At 41.7% G+C, this 24,270-nt stretch overlaps 1 protein-coding gene across 1 annotated transcript in view; it reads left to right on the forward strand.

The window, feature by feature from the left end:
* csmd2 (CUB and Sushi multiple domains 2) overlaps nucleotides 1-24,270 on the forward strand; it is a 284,867-nt gene that overhangs the window by 170,943 nt on the left and 89,654 nt on the right. Inside the window, exons 19-26 of the mRNA XM_050034139.1 lie at nucleotides 368-556; nucleotides 1,159-1,275; nucleotides 3,424-3,639; nucleotides 4,474-4,662; nucleotides 7,371-7,540; nucleotides 7,680-7,836; nucleotides 8,022-8,213; nucleotides 13,173-13,299. Coding sequence (XP_049890096.1) covers nucleotides 368-556; nucleotides 1,159-1,275; nucleotides 3,424-3,639; nucleotides 4,474-4,662; nucleotides 7,371-7,540; nucleotides 7,680-7,836; nucleotides 8,022-8,213; nucleotides 13,173-13,299 — 1,357 coding nt within the window. The remainder of the gene's footprint in view (nucleotides 1-367; nucleotides 557-1,158; nucleotides 1,276-3,423; nucleotides 3,640-4,473; nucleotides 4,663-7,370; nucleotides 7,541-7,679; nucleotides 7,837-8,021; nucleotides 8,214-13,172; nucleotides 13,300-24,270) is intronic.

The raw sequence follows: 24,270 nt of genomic DNA on the forward strand, positions 1-24,270 counted from the left end.
TCCTACCCTGATTTCCACCTGTGTGGTTCTCACTGGTGACCTTTTAAACTTTTCTCTGTGATGAACCTCTGTAAAGTTTCAATAATTCACTACGAGCATTACTTAGGCAGAAACCATGCAAGGTGGAGTGGGACAGAGTGCAGAAACTTCTCATTGGTTTATTCCTGTTAAAAAAAGGATGTTTGGGTAAATTATTTATTAGGATTGCTTTGGGAAAACAAACTGCCGCCTAACATTTCTTGACCTCCACTCCACCTTTTGGAAACAGGATATAAACCCAAATTACACAGCAAAGCAGGTGGATTTTCAGTATCTGTGTCTGTTAATCTTTTTTTATCTGTCTCTTTCTTGTCCCCTTCCTCTCCAGCCCTGCAGTTGCAGTCAGATCACTGCGTGGACCCTGGTATACCTGTCAACGGACAGCGGCACGGCAATGACTTCTACGTGGGCGCTTTGGTGACATTTAGCTGTGACGCGGGGTACACACTTAGTGACACAGAGCCCTTAGAATGTGAACCCAATTTTCAGTGGAGCCGCCCCCTGCCTAGCTGCGATGGTACGTTCCATAATATTGACCTAGAAATGAATAGTCTCTTGCCAGATTTCCTCCTATTCATAAATGGGATTAAAGCTAAATTCATTGTTGTATGTTATTCCAGACCAAACATGAGAAATGGTTTTGAGCACTTTGCTTCATGTTGCATCACATTTAAATTGCCCTATATTTCAGAGTTATTATAAAATCCATATAAGATGATAACGTTTCTTTCAACAACTCTTGTTTTAGACTTAAAAAAGTTTCTGCTTCATTTCATCATAAATGTTTTATATGTGCGGCCGTGAGCTTGCCCTTTGATGTTCCCCTTTTTCCTCATCTGTAAATGCTTTTATATTTAAGGACAGTATTGATTTCTGCCTACTCTGTAATGATATTGATGATACCACGCTCTCGTTTTTATGCTGTCTTGAAGGGCACCTCTTGTAAAAATGTATTTTGCCGCATTGTAAATGCACAGACAAGTTTCGCCGTTTTTGGGGGGGATTTTATTTCCGTCCTCATCCACTTTGTTTTGCCCTTTCTGATTTTGCATCTCTGCTCTCTTCTCATTTCTCTCCCTCATCCATCTCCCGCTGTTTCCACACGCCCTGTGTCGTCAGCATTGTGTGGAGGTTATATCCAGGGCAACTTTGGCACCATCCTGTCACCTGGCTTCCCAGACTTCTACCCACACAACCTGAACTGCACGTGGATAATCGAGACCTCCCATGGCAAAGGTTAGCAGAGAAATTCCGTGTCAACACCTGCAGCAGTCAAATTCAATTTCCCTTACAATGTCATTTCCCCCTACTGAGTGGCCTTTTTATTTTGCCGAACAAGCTGTCTGTGAAAGACTGGAGCGCTTAGAGGCTGGCCTAGGGCTACAGTGCCACGGGATGATTCTCCAGTCATGTCAACTTTGGTAGAGCGCTCACATCAATTGACAAAGCCTTATTTGCAGATGCGCTCTCTGTGTGGGTGTAATGTGTTTGATAAGCAGTAGGGATGGAGGACAGGGAATTGATGCTGCATGCATTATAAAACTGAGAATATTGTGTTTCATATAAATACGAAGACTTCAGCCTGTTTTCAGTGAACATGAGATTTCATTAGGCAATTAATTTTTTTCCTTACTCAAGGGGATACTTTGCAGATTTTCAACCAGATTTGTCTCCCAACAATGTGGGTAGTATGTGTAAATGAACTGTGGGAACCTTCCCTCCATCTTACCAGCTCCAAGATGCATTTTTCATCATCTGGTGGATTTTCGCTAGCTCTTGAGTTGTTGCTTAAACTACAGGTAGTACATCTGCATTTTCTTATGCCCACTGCCAAAGAAGCAAAGAAGCAAATAAAGAAGAAGCAAAGAAGAAGAAAAGAAGCAAATAGAGAGAGAGCCGCCTCTCTCTCTTTCTCTTAAGCCCCTTTTACACTGCCAGATTTTCCGCGAATGTTGGGCCATTTTGCCGGCAAGCTGCGAGCGTTTAGACACACAGAGCTGGATTGGCGAGTTGATCCGAGGAGCCCAATTTTCCGCCTCGTAGGGTAGACATATTGGCGGAACCCTTTTAGTTTAAACAGACCGAGGCGGCCTTCCGCAATGGGAGGGGCTGTTGAAGACTTGTGGGAGGAGCTGTTGATGACGCCGCACATACGAGCCACTGGCGGTGGATAAACAGGAAACAGCTGATAGCAGGAATTAGTGAGCAGCTAGAAGAAAGGGGGAAACGCAGACACTGTAAAGATGAGCAACTGGGGAGACAAAGAATTGCGCGCCCTCCTTGCCCTCACGAACGAAGAGGCCATTAACTGTCAGATGACGGGAACGGTGAATAACGGGCCGATTTACGAGAGAATCGCCGCCTGACCAGCCGCGGCTTCCCTCCCACATCACTGGTTACGTCACACCCTGAGCTACACGTTTTTGTTACTTGCTCACGCCCCCCATTGCCCCAAAAAAGGCACATTCTGTATAAATAAAAGTAGATAGGCGGCATTTTGCTGCACTCCCAGATTTTGCTTTAATACTGCCAATGCTGAACGAAGACTGATTGGGCTTTCCTGCAAATTTGCACAATTCCTATTTAAAAAGGGCTTAAAACTCAGACCAAATCCACATCAAACAGTAAAACTAGGCAGTGCTGATCAAGTATAAACCAAGATTCTGCGACTGTATTGTCTATTTCTTGCCCAAAATGTCTTTGGAAATATATTTTAATGCACTGTATGGCTTTAAAATGGGAATTTGTCAACAGGAAATGGGCATATTACTGTTTCCTGTATTGTAAAAATGGAGGCTATAAAACCTGAGATTAAATGGTAAAACTAAGCAGTGCACACAAAATGGAGGCTATAAAACTTGAGATTAAATGGTAAAACTAAGCAGTGTTGTTCAAATATGAGCCAAGATCTTGTTACTTAGTCCCCTGTTTCTCTCCTAAAATGTTTTTCACTGGAAGTCAATATTGATTGTTATCACCCCACTGACATACTGTGTTCTGTTTCAATATGGACAAGCTCGCATTATGTCACCAACCAGAGGCGCATTTATTAGTTTGGTGTGGGGCAGAGCTTTCTGGTAGTTGGAGGTTTCCTACCTCTAGAGAAAAAGCAAATGCCACAGCCCTTTTTCTCTGATTTCTCTGGTCACGTGGCACCAATTTCAAAAGCATTTACCTCTTTCTACTTCACTGACAGCCCAGTTTTATAGAATGACCATCTTTCCAGCAGTAAAACACTTTAAAACACTACAAATCCCAATTTACAAGAAAAAATGGTTTGAACACATTTCCTGTAATAATGAGCAAGACTTCAAGACGAAGGTTAAAAAATGTAATATAAACAACACATATTGATCAGTGGATCTTTCTTCCCCTTCTATTCAGGTGTCCAGTTCACTTTCCACACCTTCCACCTCGAGAGCCCTCACGACCATTTGCTGGTGACAGAGAACGGCAGCTTCTCTCAGCCTCTGTGGAGACTGACGGGCTCAACACTGCCTCCACCTCTCAGCGCAGGCCTGTTTGGAAACTACACGGCTCAGATCCGCTTTCTCTCTGACTTCTCCGTTTCCTACGAGGGATTCAACATCACTTTCTCTGGTAAGATTAGATATAGTTATTTGAAATACTGAGAGATGAAAAGGGAAATAGCTGAAAGTGCTGGTGACGGCACTGAACCATGCTAATCGTTTACAAGAGACTGAGACCAAGAGGTTGGAAAGAAATGTTAGAACATTAAGCACTCAAGGTTCATGTTGAGAGTGGACGTCTCAGGCTCCTGAGTGTGGATCAGAGTCTTGCCTTGACATTTTCATTAGTCTGCTTCAATAGGTTATTGACACAAACAGCAAAGCTCAGTTAGGAGGAGGCCGCCATAAACAAGTAGCAAATGATTTTCTAAGTATGTGTCCCAGAAATATGTAATTACAGCCACTCCAGAGTGAATAATGAAATGGTTAACATCAAGAGAATTGATTAATTTTAAATTAATCAATCAGGATGGAGCACAGATGGCCCTTTACCCACTGAGAGCATCATTTCATCTCCTTTTGCTCTCACAGCATCCCTTGATTTGAACAGCAAGACAAGGTAAAGGGATCTCACAGAACCTAATAGACTGACAGTTTGAAATACTGAATACCACCTATTCAAAACATATTTAGCTTTACAAGAAGGATGTCAAATGACGGCTGAATGAATGGAAACAAATGTTGAGAAGTACAACTTGGCCCCTCAAAAGCACATGATGGTTATAGATATTAATAAATGACATGTCGTGCCATGTGGTTAGGATGTTATCTGGGACTTTAAGGGCATTCAGTTCATTTAAGCACCTTACGTTTTATCAGTAAGAAAAAGTTCTCAACCCTTCAGAGCATGCCAGAAGTCTTAATAATCATTTTAATCTACCCTTTAACACATTTGTTTTTCCAGAGTATGATTTGGAGCCATGTGAGGATCCTGGCATCCCACCCTACAGTACTAGAAAGGGACTACAGTACGGAGTGGGTGACGCCCTCATCTTCTCCTGTTTCCCGGGTTACCGACTCGAGGGTCCGGCGAGGGTGATTTGCTTGGGGGGCAGGAGGCGGGTGTGGAGTTCCCCTCTGCCAAGGTGTGTTGGTAGGTGGTCACATGCTTTATTTTGGCTTTTGTCACTCCCCCTCTACCCCCCCTCTCACAATGCCATGTTTCCACACTAGCCCTGTCACGTACACCCACCCATGAAGAAATGTACAAAACTGTCAGTCATGTTTGAAGACAAGGCATTTCCCTTTCAATTCTCTTCATTATCATCTCGCTATCCACCCACGTTTTGTCTCCTCATTGGATAGCTTCCCAGAAACAGCCTTTTTTGACTTTGTCCAAATAATATAGAGCAGCAGCTCTAATGAGGATGACATTAAAGCGCTGAAATGTGTTAATTATTGATGTTGCTCGTTGCTAAAACCTGGGAGCTATGACAAGTCAGACTGCAAAGATTTAGGTCAGTGTGTTGATTCTATGATGCTCCAAACCTTAAAGGAATAGAGAGATCTTTTGAAGTGGGGTTGTATGAGGTATTTGTCCATACTCAGTGAATTTACTACAGTAGATTCCGTTCTGCTGCTGCAACTTTAGGGAAGTAGGTAGGAGTACCACCACAGAAGCTAAGCAATGTACTGCTGTGAATTGTAGGAGCAGTGAAATGTATTTTAGCCACCTAAAACAAAGTGTATGCTATATTTAGAATATAACGGCCCTTTTCAATAGGGAACTGAAGCTATACTCTCTTCAAAGCCGCCAGCCTCCTTTGAAAAAAAAAAAAATTAGTTTTACCTTACAGAACACAGGAGTTGCTGATCCAGTGCTGCCTCAAGCGGATGTTTTGTTCGGATTCATCAAAGTCACACAATAACAAGAACACACTACCCGATCAAGTTAGAGGTAGAAAAGCAACTCCCATGTTCTGCGAGGTAAAGTTACTGTTTCTGTCAAAGGAGTGTGGTGGCGTCAGAGAACATAGATAGACCTACCACCTTCTCTTCCCTGTTGGAAAGGGCTGTCTGATGGCAAAGTAAACCAGTGAAAGTGCTTTCAGACCTAGAGTTGTCTTGCTTTGGTCTGAATCAGGGACTCATTTTGTAACGAAGTTGCATAATTGCCTAGAGCATTTACAAGCAGACCAGATCAAATGCCTTGTGTGAGAAAGCTGCTCTTGATTGGTCAGAATTTCCATGTGGGAAAAATCCAGGAGGTAAACAAAACGTTGAAGAAGAGTACACTTGCAAGATAAATGTGACACTTTCTAATGTCACAATGGAGGGACAACTACGCAGGTTGATTTTAGCGCTGCTCATCGTGGACTATATTGCTGTCATTGTTCATTTTAGTCAAACCATACAGTTTGAAAACGAGGCGCGGCTCCAACTAGAAAACAATGTTTTGATGCATTGGATGTGCTGAATGTGCATATTAAGGCAGTACAGGAGGAGGTGCACATTAATAATCCTCCAGGACTGTAACATGCTCATGTTTAACCCAAACAATGTGTCATGTGACTGCAGTTGGTTCAGATCGAAGTCCGAACACGTTCTCACCACAAACCAACCGCACCAGAGTTCGTTTATAACCAGACCGAGACCACCTTTTCAAGAAGGTCTCAGTCCGATTGTTTTGGTGCACACCTGAGTGTGATTGCTGTGTTCACACCTGCCCAAATGAACTGCACTTTGAGGGCAAACTTGAGCTTGATTGAACTGAACCAAACAGGGCAGGTGTGAAAGCACCCTTAAACTGACTGGGGGTTGTGCAGACTGCCACTGACTATGGATAAGTACCTCATTCAAACCCACTACAGAAAGTCTGAACTATCCCTTTAAGAGCTGCATTAGCGTGTTATGGAAACAAATTGTGTCTTAATGGTCCTAATTATAGGTAAAGCACGGACCATGACGATGATTGACCTATTTGCGTTTGTCCTTAGCATGACTCTCCTCTGTTTCCCCAAAGCACTGGCAAACAGTTACTGCATATGAGAAATAACTGTGAACTGCTACAGTTAATTTATGGAGGTATTTTTACCACTTGCACATTTTTTGTTTCTAAATTTAGCCAGTAATTTGTAAGTGTTACGATATTGACACGCTACTGGAAATAAGTTATTACAGTTTAGTAAATACAATTTGGTGAAGTCCCATTTATCTTCCTTACCCTCACCAATAATATCTGATTTGTTTCTAAATGTTTGTCGTGAGTGTTTAGACATGTGTTAAGTAGGTCACACTGTCTTTTTTGCCTCTAATTGAAGCTAGATTTTTAAAGGCTGAGAGCGATGACACTTTTTCTTATTTTCACACTTCTGGCAGTAATATTCAGCCTTATTTTAGGAACTTGATACTTATCTATATACCTCCTGGACAGTCACATCTATCACCTCATCTTACCTCACTGCACAAGAAAAAATTCTGGGTACATTTGTGGTCATTTAAATTCCGGCAGCTATTTTTCTGTAAAGAACTCTGCCCTCCTTTTTTTCCACTCTTTTCCTGATGTGATTCAGAAAAAAAGCCATTTTCAAATAGAGCTGAAATTACTGTTAATCATATTGAGATTGCACTCTGATTATGATGATGATGTGCCACTCAACATTCAGGTATAGTCACCGGCCATATCCCTCTCCCCATCACCTCTCCCATCTCCCTCTGCATGACAGCATGAATAAATACACTGCAAGTTTCAAGCATATAGCGATTGACATGTCCTCTGCTTTCTCCAACACCACCACCTTCTCCCTTCCTCTCTCCTTCTGTCTCCCTGTCTGTCTCTCCGCTCCCCCTCTTTTTCTCTAGCTGAATGCGGCTCATCCGTGACTGGCATGCAAGGGGTGCTGCTCTCACCCAACTACCCCGGTTACTACGGCAACAACCACGAGTGCATCTACTCCATCCAGACGCAGCCTGGCAAAGGCATCCAGCTACGAGCACGAGACTTCAGACTGGAGGAGGATGACATACTCAAAGTGAGGGGGCTGAAGGGATTGTACCCTCCCTGTGTGTGTGTGTGTGTGTGTGTTTGTGTGTATGCAGCCTTCTTAGCATATCTGTGTGTGCAGACCTGAATTCAGATGCTTCCTCCCACTCTCCTTCTAACCCTTCCAGGTCTTTGATGGCAGCAGTAATAAGGCTCGTCTGCTGGGGGTGTTTACCGGGAGCGAGCTGCTAGAGACAACCCTGAACTCCACCTCCAGCTCCATGTGGCTGGAGTTCATCAGCAATTCAGATAACACCAGTAAAGGCTTTGAACTGCACTTCATTAGTGAGTAACACATAAACACCCACCCTTCTTTACAATTTATATTTACATTTTAGTAAAGTGTGTTTGCGTATATCTGTCCAATCCTACTTGTTGCCTCTGCCACATAAAAATCACATTTATGCTTTCTTCAGTAGTTTCCTAATCCCTGTACTCTCTGTCCATGCCTTTCCTTCTCTCTCTCCAAGGTTTCGAGCTGGTGAAATGTGAGGATCCAGGTGTTCCCCAGTTTGGCTACAAGCGGGAGGACAAAGGTCATTTTGCAGGAAGCACTGTGTCTTACAGCTGTGACCCTGGCTATACCCTGAAAGGCCCCGAGGTGCTTACCTGCCTGAGGGGGGAAAGGAGGGCATGGGACAGCCCCCTCCCACTCTGCGTTGGTAAGTCAGATGCTTCTTGAAGGGGTTAGAGATCAACTGTGTCCATGCTGTTTGCAGAAATATTAGTTTATTTGCCAATATAATTTTTGGGCCTGCTAAGGGGTGGGCAATGCATCAAACATATCCGATATACTCTTCTATGTTTTATGTGCAATACAGCAGATGACCATATCATCATAGCCAGATTATAACTCAAATTATATATATTTGTTCATGCATCAAAAGCAGGCCGTGTTTGCTCTCCCTCTCACACAGACACCTCACACTGATCAACCATGCTCACCAGTTTAACACCAATTACTGAGTTCATGTAAATTCAAGATGGTGGAAGATCTGAGAGCGGGTCTGTAATCTGGAGGTGGTTTGGTTTCAGGAGTGCAGATGTGCAAAATATGCCACAAAACGATTGCTGCCAAAGGTAGCAGTACTGAGTTCTGTTCCAACACTATAAGAGATACTTGGCCGATTTTCAACCAGGTCTGTGTCACCACAGTGTTGGGAATGTGTGCAGATGGACGGTGTGTGACTTTGCCCCATGCCAGCCGCATCAGAAACACCTTGCCGTAAGCAAACATCCACCGGACGATGCGAAACACATCATTTTGCGTCATCGAAAGAAATTTGGGCTGATGGGGAGTTTTGGAAGCTGGCCGTATGTGAGCGCCTTAACACAAGAATGGTCACACTGGTATGATCATATGCGTCAAAGGTTTTAAATCAAACAGTTATGTTATTTTAGAGAAAATCTAAAAAAAGATTGTGGTATATTTCAGATATTGCGGCATAGCCTACAGTATATATATCAAGATATTATTTATTAGCCATATTCCCAGCCCTAGTTCTGCTGATTGGGTGTTGGGTTTTGCAGTATTCCCTTTTTTACCTTACTTTGTTTCCTCATGCTGTGTGTGACCCAGGAAGTACTCATATCCTTTAAATAAAGTTATTTATACCACCAGATAAACGTATCCAGGAGCAGGATTTGAAAGTTACAAGTACAGAAGTACTGTCAGCAAAATGTAATTAAAGTATTAAAAGTACTCATTTTGCAGAATGACCACTTTTTGAGTGTCATAATATTACATTTACAAAATATTGTATTATTGGCTTGTTATTATGATTCAGTAACATGTTAACAGCGATTAAGTGCTGCAGCTGGAGACATTGTCGGTAAAGATTAGTCGTTTAATCAAAAACAAGTTGTTAGTTTTTATAAACCGATGTGTTTTATATGAACAATCTTAACATGCAACCTAACTAGTAGCGAAGGCTGTCACAGAAATATAGTAAAGGAAAGGTATAAAGGAGCATAAAACATTTCTTTAAAAAACACTTTACAATTGTACAATGTACTTTTCACCACTGGTTATATCAGCAACTCTATGGGAGGTTACGAGTGTTATTTAATGTTGTGCAATTCTGTGCTATCTTGCCTTACAAGGGTTATTACCTTTCCTTACATCACTCTCTGTTACACTATGCTTTGTCAAGTGCAGTTAAAAGTTGAGGTTGCATGAAACAGCATTGTGTTGTATTACATTATATTACAGTGTTTATCAGCGGTTCTTTCCTGTTGGCACCCTGCTAATCCTAACCAATTTTGGGTTTTTTTCCAGCTGAACTCAGATGTCTGACCTAGTTCCTCATCCTAATAACAATGTGAATATGCCGCTGCAGGTTTAGTAAAGCTCTGTGGTTTGTTTTAGCTCTGCTATTTTGAGGCTTCCATTTGGTTGCTTTCCCAGCACCTTATTCAGTGCATTATCTCATCGGAAATGACTGTGCTCTGTTCAGCTCTCTATATTCATATTGCATCATGATTGCATATTCCCCATTTTCACATTATTTATTTTTACTAACATAAAACTCTGCCCCTATCAACGGCTCACCCGACCACACAGGCAGGTTTTTAACCCCTAGCTGTCTGAGGTGGGAGACGTTTAAAACCAATTTTATGGAGATAATTTCTCCATTAAAATTTAGCAGAGAGTACGCCCATCTCATCGTTTTGTGGAGTTCACCTACAGTTCACCTGTCAGTTGTTGCCAGCTGACACAGACATGGTATGCATTAATATTTTTCACAACTATTAAACTGACGTACATACGCAGGCATACTTACTATATGGTGTCATGGAAACAAAACCAAAGCGTATTTTCGAATCTTCTCCTGGGCGACATTTTGACAGAGTCTTTCAGAAACCAGCCCAAAGCACAATGAGGGGAAACAGGCAGGTTGGTGTTCTTTGACATCAGCCAAGGTGATTAGAATAATATTGCTCGGCTCCCGTTTCAGCCCAAACTGACAGGTAATTTCATGACTGGGTATAAACAACATTCAGCATACTGTATATCTCTGAACAGGTTTGTCCTCCCCATGCCCCTTTCACTGCAGATGATAGCCTAACAGCCAGAGTGAATTTGGGAGCAGATGAGGGACTGCTTCTGTTTGTAATGGTGGGATTATTTCTTGGCAGCGGGGACACACTGAACGCAGATGAGAAGGGTAAAGCGAGCAGGGGAGGAAGGAGAATGAAATTGAGTTGAAAACAATTGCAGGAGTTCATATCCTCAAAGTCACAGAAGAGGAAAGCTGCAAGGTTGACTCCCTTAGCAGCTCTGGGCGGGACACTTACGGGCCAGTTCACAAAAGGATTGCGCAGCTTTTGCGGCTGCTTAACCTGCACATATAAGACTTAAAGAAAGTACTCTCAAAGCACCCGCAAAGTATGGCATGTTCCCCTAACAGCACTGCTAAGAGGTAGCGTCCCCGTCCTCCCGTGGTATTTGCATGTATTTAAATTAGATAATATACATACATTTGGCACAAAATTGGCCTCTCTCAATAAAATATCTCACTGACTGTGTTGGTGAAGTTAAAAGTTTATGTATCTGTCTCTTTGATTGTCTCCTATATGTTTTACTCACATATATTTAACAACAAGTCCTACATTGATGCAATATGTCTTGTAAAGACGGACATTGAAAGAGAAGTTAAGACAAAAAGAAAGGAAGACCTGAGTTGACTTGAGAAAGGTGTATGTGGAGACATAGATTGAAGGGCTAGAGTCGCTGAGGGAGTTACACTGCCATGGCACCACTGAGCAGTATTTTCGTAGGTCATGAGGCTAGAAGAAAGAGATGGCTTTGTCTTACTGTGATAGATCACCCTCGTCTCTGTTCACTCCATGAAACAGCAAGTTTCTTTCAACTCGAGGAAGCATAACAGACGGGAAAAAGCTTAAAGAGCGACTTAAACCTCAGCAGGTGTAAAGATTAATGTTCACACGTCCACTATTTTTGCATTTGTCCTTTCCTTCAATGATAGCGAAAGCAAAAATGACAATCAAATCTTTGAAATATTTTTTGTAACTAAGCATAAACTGTTTAAAGTACAGTATGTGTGCATTGTTCTGCGTGTTAATGCTTCGACAGCAAAAGTGATCCGAGCCCAGCTCTTGTGATTATTGCCGGTTTAAATGTATAATGCATGAGGGAGATGGAGAGCTGGAAGGAGGGAGACAGGGAGATAAACAAAGAAAAGAATTATCTGCAAACACGAGGAAATCCACGTTTGTCAAATGGAAGGTGACAAAAAGAAGAAAGAAACCACAGCTCGACCCCGTCTGATGGAGTGTTTCCCTCTATGTGGGTACTGTGTTATGTAAATTTAGTTTGTTCTGAGTTGGTTTCTTCCGGTCTCCGTGTGTGTCTGCCATTGTTGCTGTATTTCAGAGCAGGTCTGTTTGTCACAGATGGATTTCACAACCGTCATCATCGCCATCATCATCAGCAAGATTCTTTGACCTCCATTTTTCTCTTGTTTGAAGGAGCTATTTTCCTCTCAGTGGAAGGAAAGGAAACAATAGCACTTTTACCCTCTTCCTGTCAGTTGAGATAGCTTCAAAAATGTTAACAAAAACACTTCAAGTCTCATGTTGTTGTTTCTTTCTTCTTTTTTTTTTTCTCGTTCACTTTTGGATTGGAGTAGGAGGTGGTAACTGAAGGGGGGCTGGAAATTGCTTTTCAGTCACCGAGCTTTTTGTGATGGCAATTCATTACTCGAGGCTGAAAAAAAGCCTCCGATCTTCCCACTGTTCTTGACAAAATGTTTTGGCCTTTGATTCTGCTTTGTAGTTTCATAGATGCGTGTTTGTGTTGTTGTTGTTGTCAATTTTTTGAGAGACTGAGCTCATGTTTGCTGTGTGTTGTGTACCTCAGGGGGACTTATTGAACCGTGATATGATACTAGAACCGTCATATTGTCTACTGCTTCTTCTACCACTGCCACAAACACACCCCCAGGCATACTTTATGACATTTTTCTGATGAAAGCGTGATTCATGACAAGCCTTCCAGTCTCCAGGTTGCCCAGTAGATGCTAATATCACTGGTACTTGCATTTTGGCAACTGTGTATCTGTTCTGTACACACACATTCAATATTTACATTATTAGATTGATCCCTAAACATATACTTAAATATTTTGCCATGTCAGTCAAAATCTCTTTTTTCAAAGCAACACTGAACTTGAGTGTATTATATTGAATGTTGTGTTTAGTCCATCAACTTCCACAGGCAACAGGATGAGGTCATTGGTTAAAATGGTGGATAGCCTTCGCTGAGCCAAGGAGATACACATAGAGTATATTAGGTTGGCCACTCTCCCCCCTATCATTCAGATTGCAAACACGATGATGAAGCACATCACATTTAAGCATATGACTACTATGTCAATAATTAATAATGATGAGAGGAAACTGATGTGATGCACTTTACTGGAAGTGGGATGATGCAGTTTCTGGCATGTTAAGTGTGTTAACCTTGCTGTATCCTTTTATTAATTTGACTTTCAGGACATTGATGAGCTCGTACTTATTTTGCACTTTCTCTTCTTTTACTACGAGTCATCACTCACATCCTTAATCTCTCTATCTTTCTGTTTCCCTCCTCTTTCTAGCCGAGTGCGGGGGCAACATCAAGGAAGAGCTCTCTGGTCGTATCCTGTCTCCGGGCTACCCAGCTCCTTATGAGCACAACCTGCACTGCATGTGGACCATTGAGGCCGCCCCTGGAAGCACTATTAGGTCTGAACAGAACTCTTTTGTTTCCTCGTTCGTGCCTTCGAGTTTTGTGATTACATTGTTCTTTTCTAGGCTTTCTTTCAATCTACCACCTTTCAATATACCTCCAATTTAGCCCCTATTTTTTCCGGGGGTATTCATCACTTTCACAGACTGCTGTGTAATCAATCTTCAGTGAGCTGCTATTGGCCAATTGTTGAGGTACTACTGGGTGAGGGGAAATGCCATGTCAGAGCCTCAAGAAAGTCAAGTGTTTGGGCTCTGTATGTATGCGTGTTATACCCTTTACATTCCTGAATTTAATTAAATGTAAGCCAGCAAATCCTGCAAGGTGTATAGTTTTGGCTAGAGGTACTCCCTAGACAATTCAGGGTTACTTTCTAGCACCGTATTTATTTCCTCTTATGTATATTGTATTGAACAAACATACTTTCTTCCCAATATGCCCATTCATCTTAATGGTCTGCCAATGTCAAGCAGCTCATCAGGGTCAAGGTTGTAGTGACAGCAGGGCCAAGTGCCAAGTCTTGCAGCTAATCCTACAGGATCCCTAGATGTTTGTCGAATGTGGGCTACATGAGGGTGTTGATTCCTGAGGGGCTGTGCTGTGAATGCTACACACCTGGGATCATTACCAGGTGGCTCATGCAGCTTATCATCCATCCTGTTTTTTTTGTGTGTTTTTTTAAACCAGCTATAGAAAATGATGACATTTTCTTTTTCTTACCAGTTGAATTTTTAACTCAAGTAATGCAACACTGGGGATAATTAGCCACATGCCTCAGCTTTCACCACCTACAATGTTGCTTCCATCCGGCTCTATCTGCCTTTCTCTACCGACTCTGCGTGCACTCATGCGTGCCTATTTTCGCATTCATACATTAAATAAATGATAATGGTACATTCATTCATGTATGCTAATGTTTGTTTGTGGATGTGCTCACTCCCGTGGCTTTCAGAGGAGACAACAGAGACGTTACAGCACTATTATTTTGCCAGTGTTACTGATGCAAACGGCCAATTATTTAATTAGACGATATAATTGTGCTTAATGAAACAACTCGCTTTTGTTTTAGCTCACCTCTTCTCACCCGGATTTATTCCAGCAATCCATACCCTGGCCACTATGCTCACTTTTCAAAAGAAAAAAAAAAAAAACCTCCTTGCTTCTGTGTATAATCATCCCATTTTTTATGCATATAAATTCAAGGCTTTGCTGAACTTTTTAATTCAAAGAGCAGAATCACAAATGCACACCATACATTTTTTTTAACAAGACCGTGTCCTTGTGAATATTGAAGCCTTAACCCTGATAGTGTTAGTGTTATTCTCTATCCATTAAGCTTCTTAGGACCGCAGACAAATGTCAGTCATATATCAGCATGGTTATGATGAGTTCCATGTTGTGACAGCATTGAAGTGGAATGCCATTAAGCTGCAAACATGCCCGCCAAGTGTGTTGAATGTATTCAGAATATTAACTGTGTTTATGCACCGTCATGAGGAGGTGATGTAAACTAATGTTAATAAGCTTGTAAGCCTGCGTACTTAAAGGAAGAGTGCTGCGCAAGGTGAATACTATTAAAGCTATAAGTGCATGTGTGTATGAAGAAACATGTGGAAGAGGCACGTGAAGGGGTTTTAACCGCTCTTCTCATACATAGGATTAACTTTTCCTAGATGATCACATACTCATCATAGTGGAGCATTTATGACATTAATTCTATTGCTTTTTATATATATTATATAAACACAGTTTCAGGGGACAGGGGAAATTTGGTTATGTCTACAGACATCAGCAGGAGTTTGGTATCGGTTCTGGCAATGCTCTATCAGGCTTTTAACACATCCGGTATATGCTTATTCCAGACACGTATTAGATTTAGTTGGGTCACTGTTTCATTTCAAATCCAATGTGCTGGAATAAATCCAAAACAATGAAGAACACGTCCTAATACTTTCAGACGGCACTGTGTATTTTTTTTTTTATTACTGTGCCATGTCATTTTGCATAATATTGTCCAGTTCTGTGCAGTTGTCTGCGTGGATCTATTCGTGTGTGCGTGCTATCCCATAGCTGGCACATCTGACACGCCTAGGTCCCTCATGATTGCTAGTTTAGGTTCATTAGTGCCTTCACTACCTCTGGGTGCCTGGCATTCCTCTGCAAGGTATGCTCCATATCCAAGCCTTTGATCCTACCCACGCAATTCATTATTGAGGAGAATTTGCAATGCATTAGCCCAGGGATTCCTTGTATATCAAATGGTGTAGCTGAAGGTAGCGCACTAATCAAACCACACCGAGTTTATGAGGGAGCAGGAGTTGTTGCAGAGTGACAGCAGACACCTAAAAAAAGCTGCGAAATGGTTTGCCGAGAGTTATTGATGGAAGGAGAATATAGGTGGGGGGGGCAGAGAGTGGAATACAGACATAAAGAGATAATAACAATATAAGTGGAATAGAGATGATAAGGAAGGCAATGAGCCATTTCACGCATGGAACATGCAGTGGTTACAGCTACAGAGATCAAGGGAGGGATCTTGGCCACATGGTACACTGAGCAATGAAGCCATCTTAAAATTGGTATTTAGCATTTAGTAATAAGCATGCCCTCTCATTTGAGTGCTCCGCTGCCGTATAACATGCTGTACTGTGTGGGTTGAGATACTGTACGGTGCCTTTGTGTCTGTCGTTCACAAAACATCAATAGGACTAACATGGTATGTGAAGTGCAGGGATTGTAATTAGGCCCATAGTGTCGGGTCTTTACTCTGTCCGTAGTACAGTATGGCTTTGGGGGAGGATGGAGAATTGACTTCTTGATCCTTCATCTATTTGTTTTACTCTCTTCTTTCACACTTTGGTTGCACAGTTAAATCAGCACATATATCAACTGCAGTTAAAAGCACTCTGCCAGGCCAGACAAGTGGAAAAGAAGAACCCTGCTGTTAGTTTTTCTCCTCATTTTTTTTGCCTGGTTGTGAAAGAAAGTCAGAAATCTACTCGACCAAAGTCAATTTTTGCTTGCTCTTACACAAATTGTCAATTAAGTAAGTTAATTGTCATGTAAAGTTTTTTGTACACTTGACCTTGACCCCGTTTTATCTGCCAGCCCTGTGATAGTCTGGCGACCTGTCCAGGATGTACCCTGCCTCTCACCCAATGTCAGCTGGGATAGGCTCCAGCCCCCCCGCGACCCTCAAGAGGATAAGCAGTTAGAAAATGGATGGATGGATAGACTATGACATGACATTGACAACTTTGTTTTCTTGGTTAATAGCAGAGAACAACAGAACAACTCTTGTAAACATTAACAATAAGAGAGCAAGAAAGTGCAGCTGGAAATTAGTATTAAAACTGTTTTAAATATTTAGTGTCAATGTATTGATAAATTGGTATCTTTGACAATGCGTGCCTTCAAACTTGTGGCAAACTGCACAATACATAGCTTAAGTTTTACCCACATTTTCTGATGCCACCAAACTAACCTACTGTTTCCAGGACAAATGAAATGCTTGCTTGCGCTTCAGCTAATAAAGTTTGTCCTTACTTAGTGCCACTTTCTCATGGTCGGTACTGCGCATGTGTTAACTTTCAACAAAGATGAAAAGGAAGCAAAATGACTCAATCCTTTGCTACTTCCATCATTAGCACCATAAAAAACAGTGCCTCATTCTTCTGTACCACTGGCCAGATCACGCAAGTGAGTTGCCAGATTTACTAGCAAATATTCAGTGTACTGATAATTTGAGATCGTAGTGGCCTTCTGTTAAAGATTCCATATTACTGTGCATACGTCTGTTGATAAAGACGTTCATAGAGATTAGAATAGGGGTAAGTCTACAGTAAAGCCAGCCTCCCTGTGCTAATCCAGTAGTTTTAGATAAACATTTATCAGTACAACCACTGACAACAGTCTCATGAGAGCAGAATTACAGAATGTCTTCAAATCCCAAGTATATCACAAATGGTGCCATCATTGTGTCTTAATAGTTTGTCCATTGTTCACCATCTATGGGGGCTGCTCCAGGATTTGTCTCTAGATAAGATCATCAGTGCTGTCAGCGCTGTTCAGTTTAAGATGAGACTTGTTCACTTATGATAAATGATAAATGATAAAATCTGAGCTCCAAAATAAATCTTAAATATAACACACTATATTCAAGTTCTCTTTTTAGGGTGAATTTTTCCTTTAAGGAGCCACATATACCGTTTTTCCAAAGCAATGCATCCCCCATTTGTCATGCTCTGTCACAGAAATAGTGCCCTCAGTCTCAAATGAATATGCACATATATTTCACTGGGTTTGCACAGCCCAAAATAAAGTTTCATATATTATGTATTTCCAGTTTGTTCATGTGTGTGTGAACCAATTTAAGTTTTGGACTATTCAAAATAGGGAGTCTTTTTAAACTGTGAAGTTGAACTGGATTGTCCATCCTTTTAAAGGAGGTATTTTAAACATAGGGAGTTGGTTTTTGGCCATTTTAAGTTAGGTTAGAGACAGAGTTTAGATTGGTGATGGTCGAGGATAGAGTTGAGTGAAAAGGAACGAATGTGGATAATTGATGGTGGAAGAACAAGGATGTCTGTGGGTGTTCTCTTTAACCTCTGCTTTTATCTCAAAGATCCATTTTCCAATTCTGCGTCCTTTTTTTTCCTAAAAATAATTGCGACTGTTCTTTTATCTGTACGATAACGCAGCTTACATGTCATTACATCATGTGCCTTGCAGGACATGAACTGGACACGCTTGGTTCAGGTGTCAAGGCAGCCCTCGCGTTGGGTTGCACTGTCTGGTGCGCTTGGTGTCTGTCCCAGCCTATGTGCGAATGTGTCTTCTTGATGCATGGTCCCACAGGGACAGTCCCACGGAGGCCACATCCACACATATTGATGAGGTTAGCTCTCAGTGTGACATTGCCTTCATACACACAATCTCAATTAGTTGTGAAAAAGCAGGTAGTTGCCAGCTTATGTTTGCTCTACATCTCTCTTCTTCCTCATCCCCTCACACCACACACACACACACCCACATACTTACTTATTTATCATCCTCATGCACACATACACATACTCCGAAGACTCCCCACAGGACTCGTGATTGCAGCTAGACTATTTTGTATTCATGTGAGAGAGTCTCAGCACTCTGTATTTCTCTCTCCATTTCTCTCATATGAATACAAAATAATTTAGGCAGAATCAAAAGAGACCTGAGAAATCTTTTCCATCCCTCTCTTCCCTATCTCATCTCCTCGCGGCGATTCCTCTGACACTTGATTGAGCTGTTTTATCTCGTTAAGAAGGGGACAAGTGTAAAGGAGAGCCCTTAGCCCTAAACTTCAAAACAAGGCTTTCTATGATTCCACAAAACGTTAACTGCACACAAATTTCCGTATTCCATGGTGATACATACAGTAATTCCACTTCTCTCAACCTGTAGTTTTATCCATCCCTCATGTGCACCACCCACTCTGTCTCACCCCTCCTAGCATTTGTGTTAAGTGGGGAAGTTGTCTTTAAATGGACTTTCCCCACTGGAAGCCAACACTTCTCTTCTCAGTTCCTCTGCAATGAACAACTTCGGATGACTAACTGTGAAACATTTTGTTCGCATTGAAAAAGTGTGAACCTGTACACACACTCTGCTCCCTGCGGCAGGGCCACAGAACACACTGACAAAGCAAGAAAAAAAATGGACCATAAAGAAAGTTCTAAATAAAGGATTGGTTTATTAAATGGGAGCTATTATGAGCAAACACCTGAGGCTTCATACCGTTCTGAATGTTCTGACGTCAGCTTGTTGCGACAGGAAGAAAATACAGGAAGAAATTATATGGTCATCTGCTCCAGGCTACTCTAAATGTTCACATGAGGTATCCTACACTGCTACATGTAGCGTGGATCAAATTCCTGCTGAAACGTGCTGTTGTCAAGATTTTGGTTTAGAGCTTTTATTGGTGAATGTTCATGGTAGACAGTGGCGTTATACTCCGTTGCAGTGATTCCCCAGCTGCAATAATGGTGCAGATGCGAAAGACCCAGACAGACTGACCAATCAGAGCAGACTGGACCTTTTGATAGGGGGGTTTAAAGTGACAGGTGCTAAACAGCATTTCAGACAGAGCATGAATACAGGTGCCCCAGCTGTGGACTCTATGAAACGAATGGACGTAGCAACTGTGACATCACCCACTGGTTTATGGACTCCTATTTTGAAGCCTCGAGCTTACCTTTTTTGCCATTGTCATTGTGAAATTTTGGAACCAGAAGTGACCATATTTGGATGAGAGGGTGGAGCTGTGGAAGAGCGAGGGGTGGATCTGACTGCTATACTGTGTTCACGCCTGTCACTCAAAGTGGCCACATCCTTAATTATGTGAAACTAGAAGCCTTAATAAAATGTTAACAGATGAAATATATAAAAATCCCCCCCCCCCCCCCCCCGTACAGTTGTCATTTACAGGAAAATTAGCTACTGAGTCCAAAACCGTTCTTTGTACCAGGCTGTAAGCACGTTTATTTCTGCTGTAAAGACTTTTAACAAGTGGCAGTTTGAGGAACTACAGTCTTTGGCACCTCTGCATTGGTCCTGGAGATTGCCGCTCAGTTCCAGCACAGAGAGTACGAGGAAAATAATAGTTTTTGTTACATTATAAAGCATTTCAACATTTCTAGTAGAATCCCCAAATACAAGTGTGAAACTGAAAATCATCCTAAAAGCTCCCCTTGAAAAGAAAACTGTAGTCTGCGTGCCCTCCATGTGCTCAACTAAGACCTTGTACCAAAAGAAAGAAATGGACTGAGTGCTTCTTACATGCCAGTATCACCATCGTTTCTCGCTACCTTCCTGCATGACTCTTATCCTCTCGTCATCTTCTCTTTTTCACTATCTCTTTATCCCGCCCCCCAGCCTTCACTCTCAGAAAGTGACAAGGAGAGATAGGCTATTTAGATCTTGTATAAAAGGAACCAATTATCCTAACATGCAGCCCACGTCCATCCTATCCATCCGACTGCTCAGCACAAATCCCTCCATCCTTCAGAGCTTCCTCTGCTCTCCATCAGCCTCTTATCCTCCTGCCATCATCCTCTTCTTCCAGCAACCCAGCAATGATTAACGGTGGTCTTGTTTTTGTTCCCTCCCTCACCCTCTGCTTTCCCTCAACGTGTACCTCTTCCTTTCCACCCAGCTTTCCATCTTGCTTTTAACACATAAATCTGGAAATAGAACACGATGCCATTCAGTGTCTGACAGTCCTGAAGGTTGCATTAGAACAAGAGATCCGTCAACACACGAGCGTGGATCCAACACGTGACTCGTGCTTGATTCCGACATTGCTCAAGCTAATCACCAGAACCATCCTTCACTCACTCTCATCCTCAATCCTCACGCACATACATGTGCACACATTCTGTACATGTGTGCATTAATGCGGGATGGCACACACCTGCACATACGTCAGAAAACATGCTCTTTCTGTTTTAAGTAAGCTGGCAAATCCTGTGAAACATGTCATCCTCTCCTGTCTAGGCTATGGGGAGGTGGAGCATAGGTAAAAGGATCATAGTGCCTAAGGGTTTCATAACAGCATTTGCATAGCAAGCATCCATCTGCCTGAGGCACTCACATGACAGGGATGGAGGTCTTTGAACATAGGCTTTGGGTGCCGGAAGTGGAGGGGTTAGCCAGGATGGTAATGGGAGATTAGTAGGTCACCACTGTTACTAACACCAGAAATGAATTATGTCTAATATAATGCTAAAGTATACCTGGACTGGTGTTAAAGTTATGAGAGAAATTGTGCACAGATTTGGGAATGAGCACCTCAGAATATTAAACATTATTAAATTTTACACCAGTGTTCAACTTTATTATACATATTTAATATTTAGTTTTACTGTATTCATCTCTGCTTCTTTATCTAGTGAACCCTCCTGAGAGTGTTTCACAGTGTCCAACATCATATTCACACACAGATGCATACTGGGGCCAGCTGTAGATAAACAACATGTTTTTGTTTATTGTCTAATCATGTTACTCATTAACATCACTATTGGATGTGTTTCACCTTGATGTGATGTATTCTGTAGATGTGATTGAACAGATTACCAGAATAGGTACAAACAACACATGTGGCATCTACAAAAGGTTTGGCACCTTGTTCTAGGGACCTGCCAAAGAGGGCTGCTGTCTTTCACTGGTGCTTTTCAGGGTCAGTTGACTTTTCTCAAATGCTTCTCAGCAGCAGTTACCAAAGAGCTACCCTTTTTGCACCCACATTTTTGGCAGAACCTCAGCCCTATAACTGGGTGAGTGAGTAAGTGCGTGCGTGCGTTGGTCAAAGTGACTGATGGCGTGAGTGCTATTCCTTAAGGGAATTTCTTCTCATTTGGTGTAAACATTCCCTTGGACTCAATGATGAAAGTGATTAGATTTTGGTGGTCAAAGGTCAAGGTCATTGTGACCTTGCATTTGTCTCATTCTTGTGGATACAGTATCTCTCTTTTTTTTTAAAGATATTTTTTGGGCATTTTTAGCCTTTAATGGACAGGACAGTTAAGTGTGAAAGGGGGAGAGAGAGAGGGGATGACATGCAGCAAAGGGCCACAGGCTGGACTCGAACCCGGGCCGCTGTGGCAACAGCCTTGTACATGGGGCCCTTGCTCTACCACTAAGCCACCGACGCCCCGTGGATACAGTATCTCAAGAACATCTTGAGGGAATTTCTCCAGTTTTGGCACAAACGTTGACTTGGACTCAACAATGAACTGATTAGATTTTGTTGGTCAAAGATCAAGGTCACTGTGACCGTGCATCTGTCTTATTCCTGTAAATGTGATATCTCAAGAACACCTCGAGCGAATTTCTTTAAATTTGGCACAAACGTTCACTTGGACGGAAGAATAAACTTAATGGAATGTGGTGGTCAAAGGTCAAGGTCAGTGTGACCTCACACAACATGTTTTTTGCCATAACTCAAGAATTCTTAAGGTAATTATGACAAAACTACACACAAAGGTCCAGTAGGATATAATGATGAAGCGAGGACATTTTTATCCAAAAGGTCGATTTAACTAAGACATCACAATATTATGCACGGACATTTGGTCAGATACTGAATTGGTGACACGAATCTTCGGTGTCCACCTTGAAACTGTGCCAATTATGTAGAATTTCTGAGCTGCCAGAGGGAAGATGTGTGTGAACTTGACTGTTGCGCAGAGGCAATTTTAGTTAACTTTTATTCCCAGATAAGAAGCGATACATTGTGAAGACCATAAAGTCTTCACAAAATAGCATTCAAAGTCTTGTGTGTGATCAAGGCTTCATATCAGTAGAGGAAAAGTTCCCCAGCCATGAGGCTAATTTATGCAATGGGAAATGTCATAGGCTTATACTAAAGTAGCATGTTGTATATGTGGGGAAAACATTGTGAGTTACAATGTAGCCGAATCTTGTATAATGTCGCTGTTAGGCCATATTTTATGTGTGTTTTAGGTGTGTTAGTTGAATCTTGAAGTGCTGTCAGCAAGTCTCTGACTGAATGAATGCTGCTACTTCCTATTTCAAATAAAAGGCATCATTTCAAATCAAAAGCCATCGAGCGTTTCATATGTGGTACAGCCATATCATAGGTTTTGACCTCATCTTGTTTTGATTCAAACCACTGAATTGTTGACAACCATCTCGCTGCTGCCACCATAAACAAAAGAAATTGTCTTGATTGTCTTCTCTAACTTTTAATAGACTAAACACTTTGGAGTTTGATTATCTGTGCCACAAAAGAAAACACAGATGTGTACCTTGTAATTTAAGTTAAGCAGCAAATCAGCGTTTGTTGTGTGTGTGAGGCCAGAGTACTGAGGAGAAGTAAACAGGTTTACTTTGCTTTCTCTTATATCTTCTCTCACAGCTCATATCGACTAGAAATGTGTTGCTGTTTTTTCCTTGGAATGTTATTATTTTTGTTAAACTATAAATGTTGATTGTAAATCACAGTATTATCTGTGCTTTATTGAATATTAGCAAGAGAACTGTAAGCAGAGAAAAGGGTACAAAAATTGGATCAGTATTTATGCTAGTTCTTCGATGTTTGAAGTTGGCCACATGCGATGTGCTGCTCTGCAGAGATAAGGAGGATCGTGTGTTTAATGTACTGTATGTATGCATGTCGCTCTCACTGCATCTGTTTACCAGGCGTGGGTGCTTATGTATGGGCGTGTAATGCAGCTTACCCTTCAAATATACCTATCAGTGTACATTTGCGTGAATATGTGCTCGTGCCCCTGTCTGCATCTTGTTTGTTTTATGTGCACTTCTTTCACACGCTTTGCGACAGGACTTGTCAAGTAGGTTATGTACAGTATGCACACACACAGCACATTGTTGAGTAGCCTCTGGCTGCTGCTCGCACATCAGACGGTATGGGAATCGGAGTCTGACACCAATTATGCAGAAACGGTGGGAACTTGTTGCTAAACCCGACATATCAGTGGGTTGCTGTTTCTCCTCTGCATCATCTGTAGCTCAGGGCTCTATGTGTGAGTGTATGTGTGTAAAGGGATGAGGATACTAAAGCACAAAAAGTACCGTGATTTCCTCTGGATGACTGGGACAGAGATTACCATTCAGTACGTTGAATTTAAAGTAATACTTTGAGAGAATGACTGCTGGACGGATTTTTAATAAGCTAGGCTCAAGCTAGTGGACAAAGTCATAGAATAAAAAGAGCTCTATAAAACAAACAAAAAATTAAGTCCTGTTATAATAAGGTTAAATGAAGTAGTGTTGTAATAAAGCTGAACAAGCATTATAACAAGCTGTTATAATGAAGTTAAATGAAGCACTGTTACAAAAAAGTTACGTACATTGGTGTTATAGTAAAGTTAAGTACTGTTTTCAATCAATCAATTTTATTTATAAAGCCCAATATCACAAATCACAATTTGCCTCACAGGGCTTTACAG

Source organism: Epinephelus moara, chromosome 22 (assembly GCF_006386435.1).
Source record: "Epinephelus moara isolate mb chromosome 22, YSFRI_EMoa_1.0, whole genome shotgun sequence".
In the NCBI taxonomy this organism is placed as follows: domain Eukaryota; kingdom Metazoa; phylum Chordata; class Actinopteri; order Perciformes; family Serranidae; genus Epinephelus; species Epinephelus moara.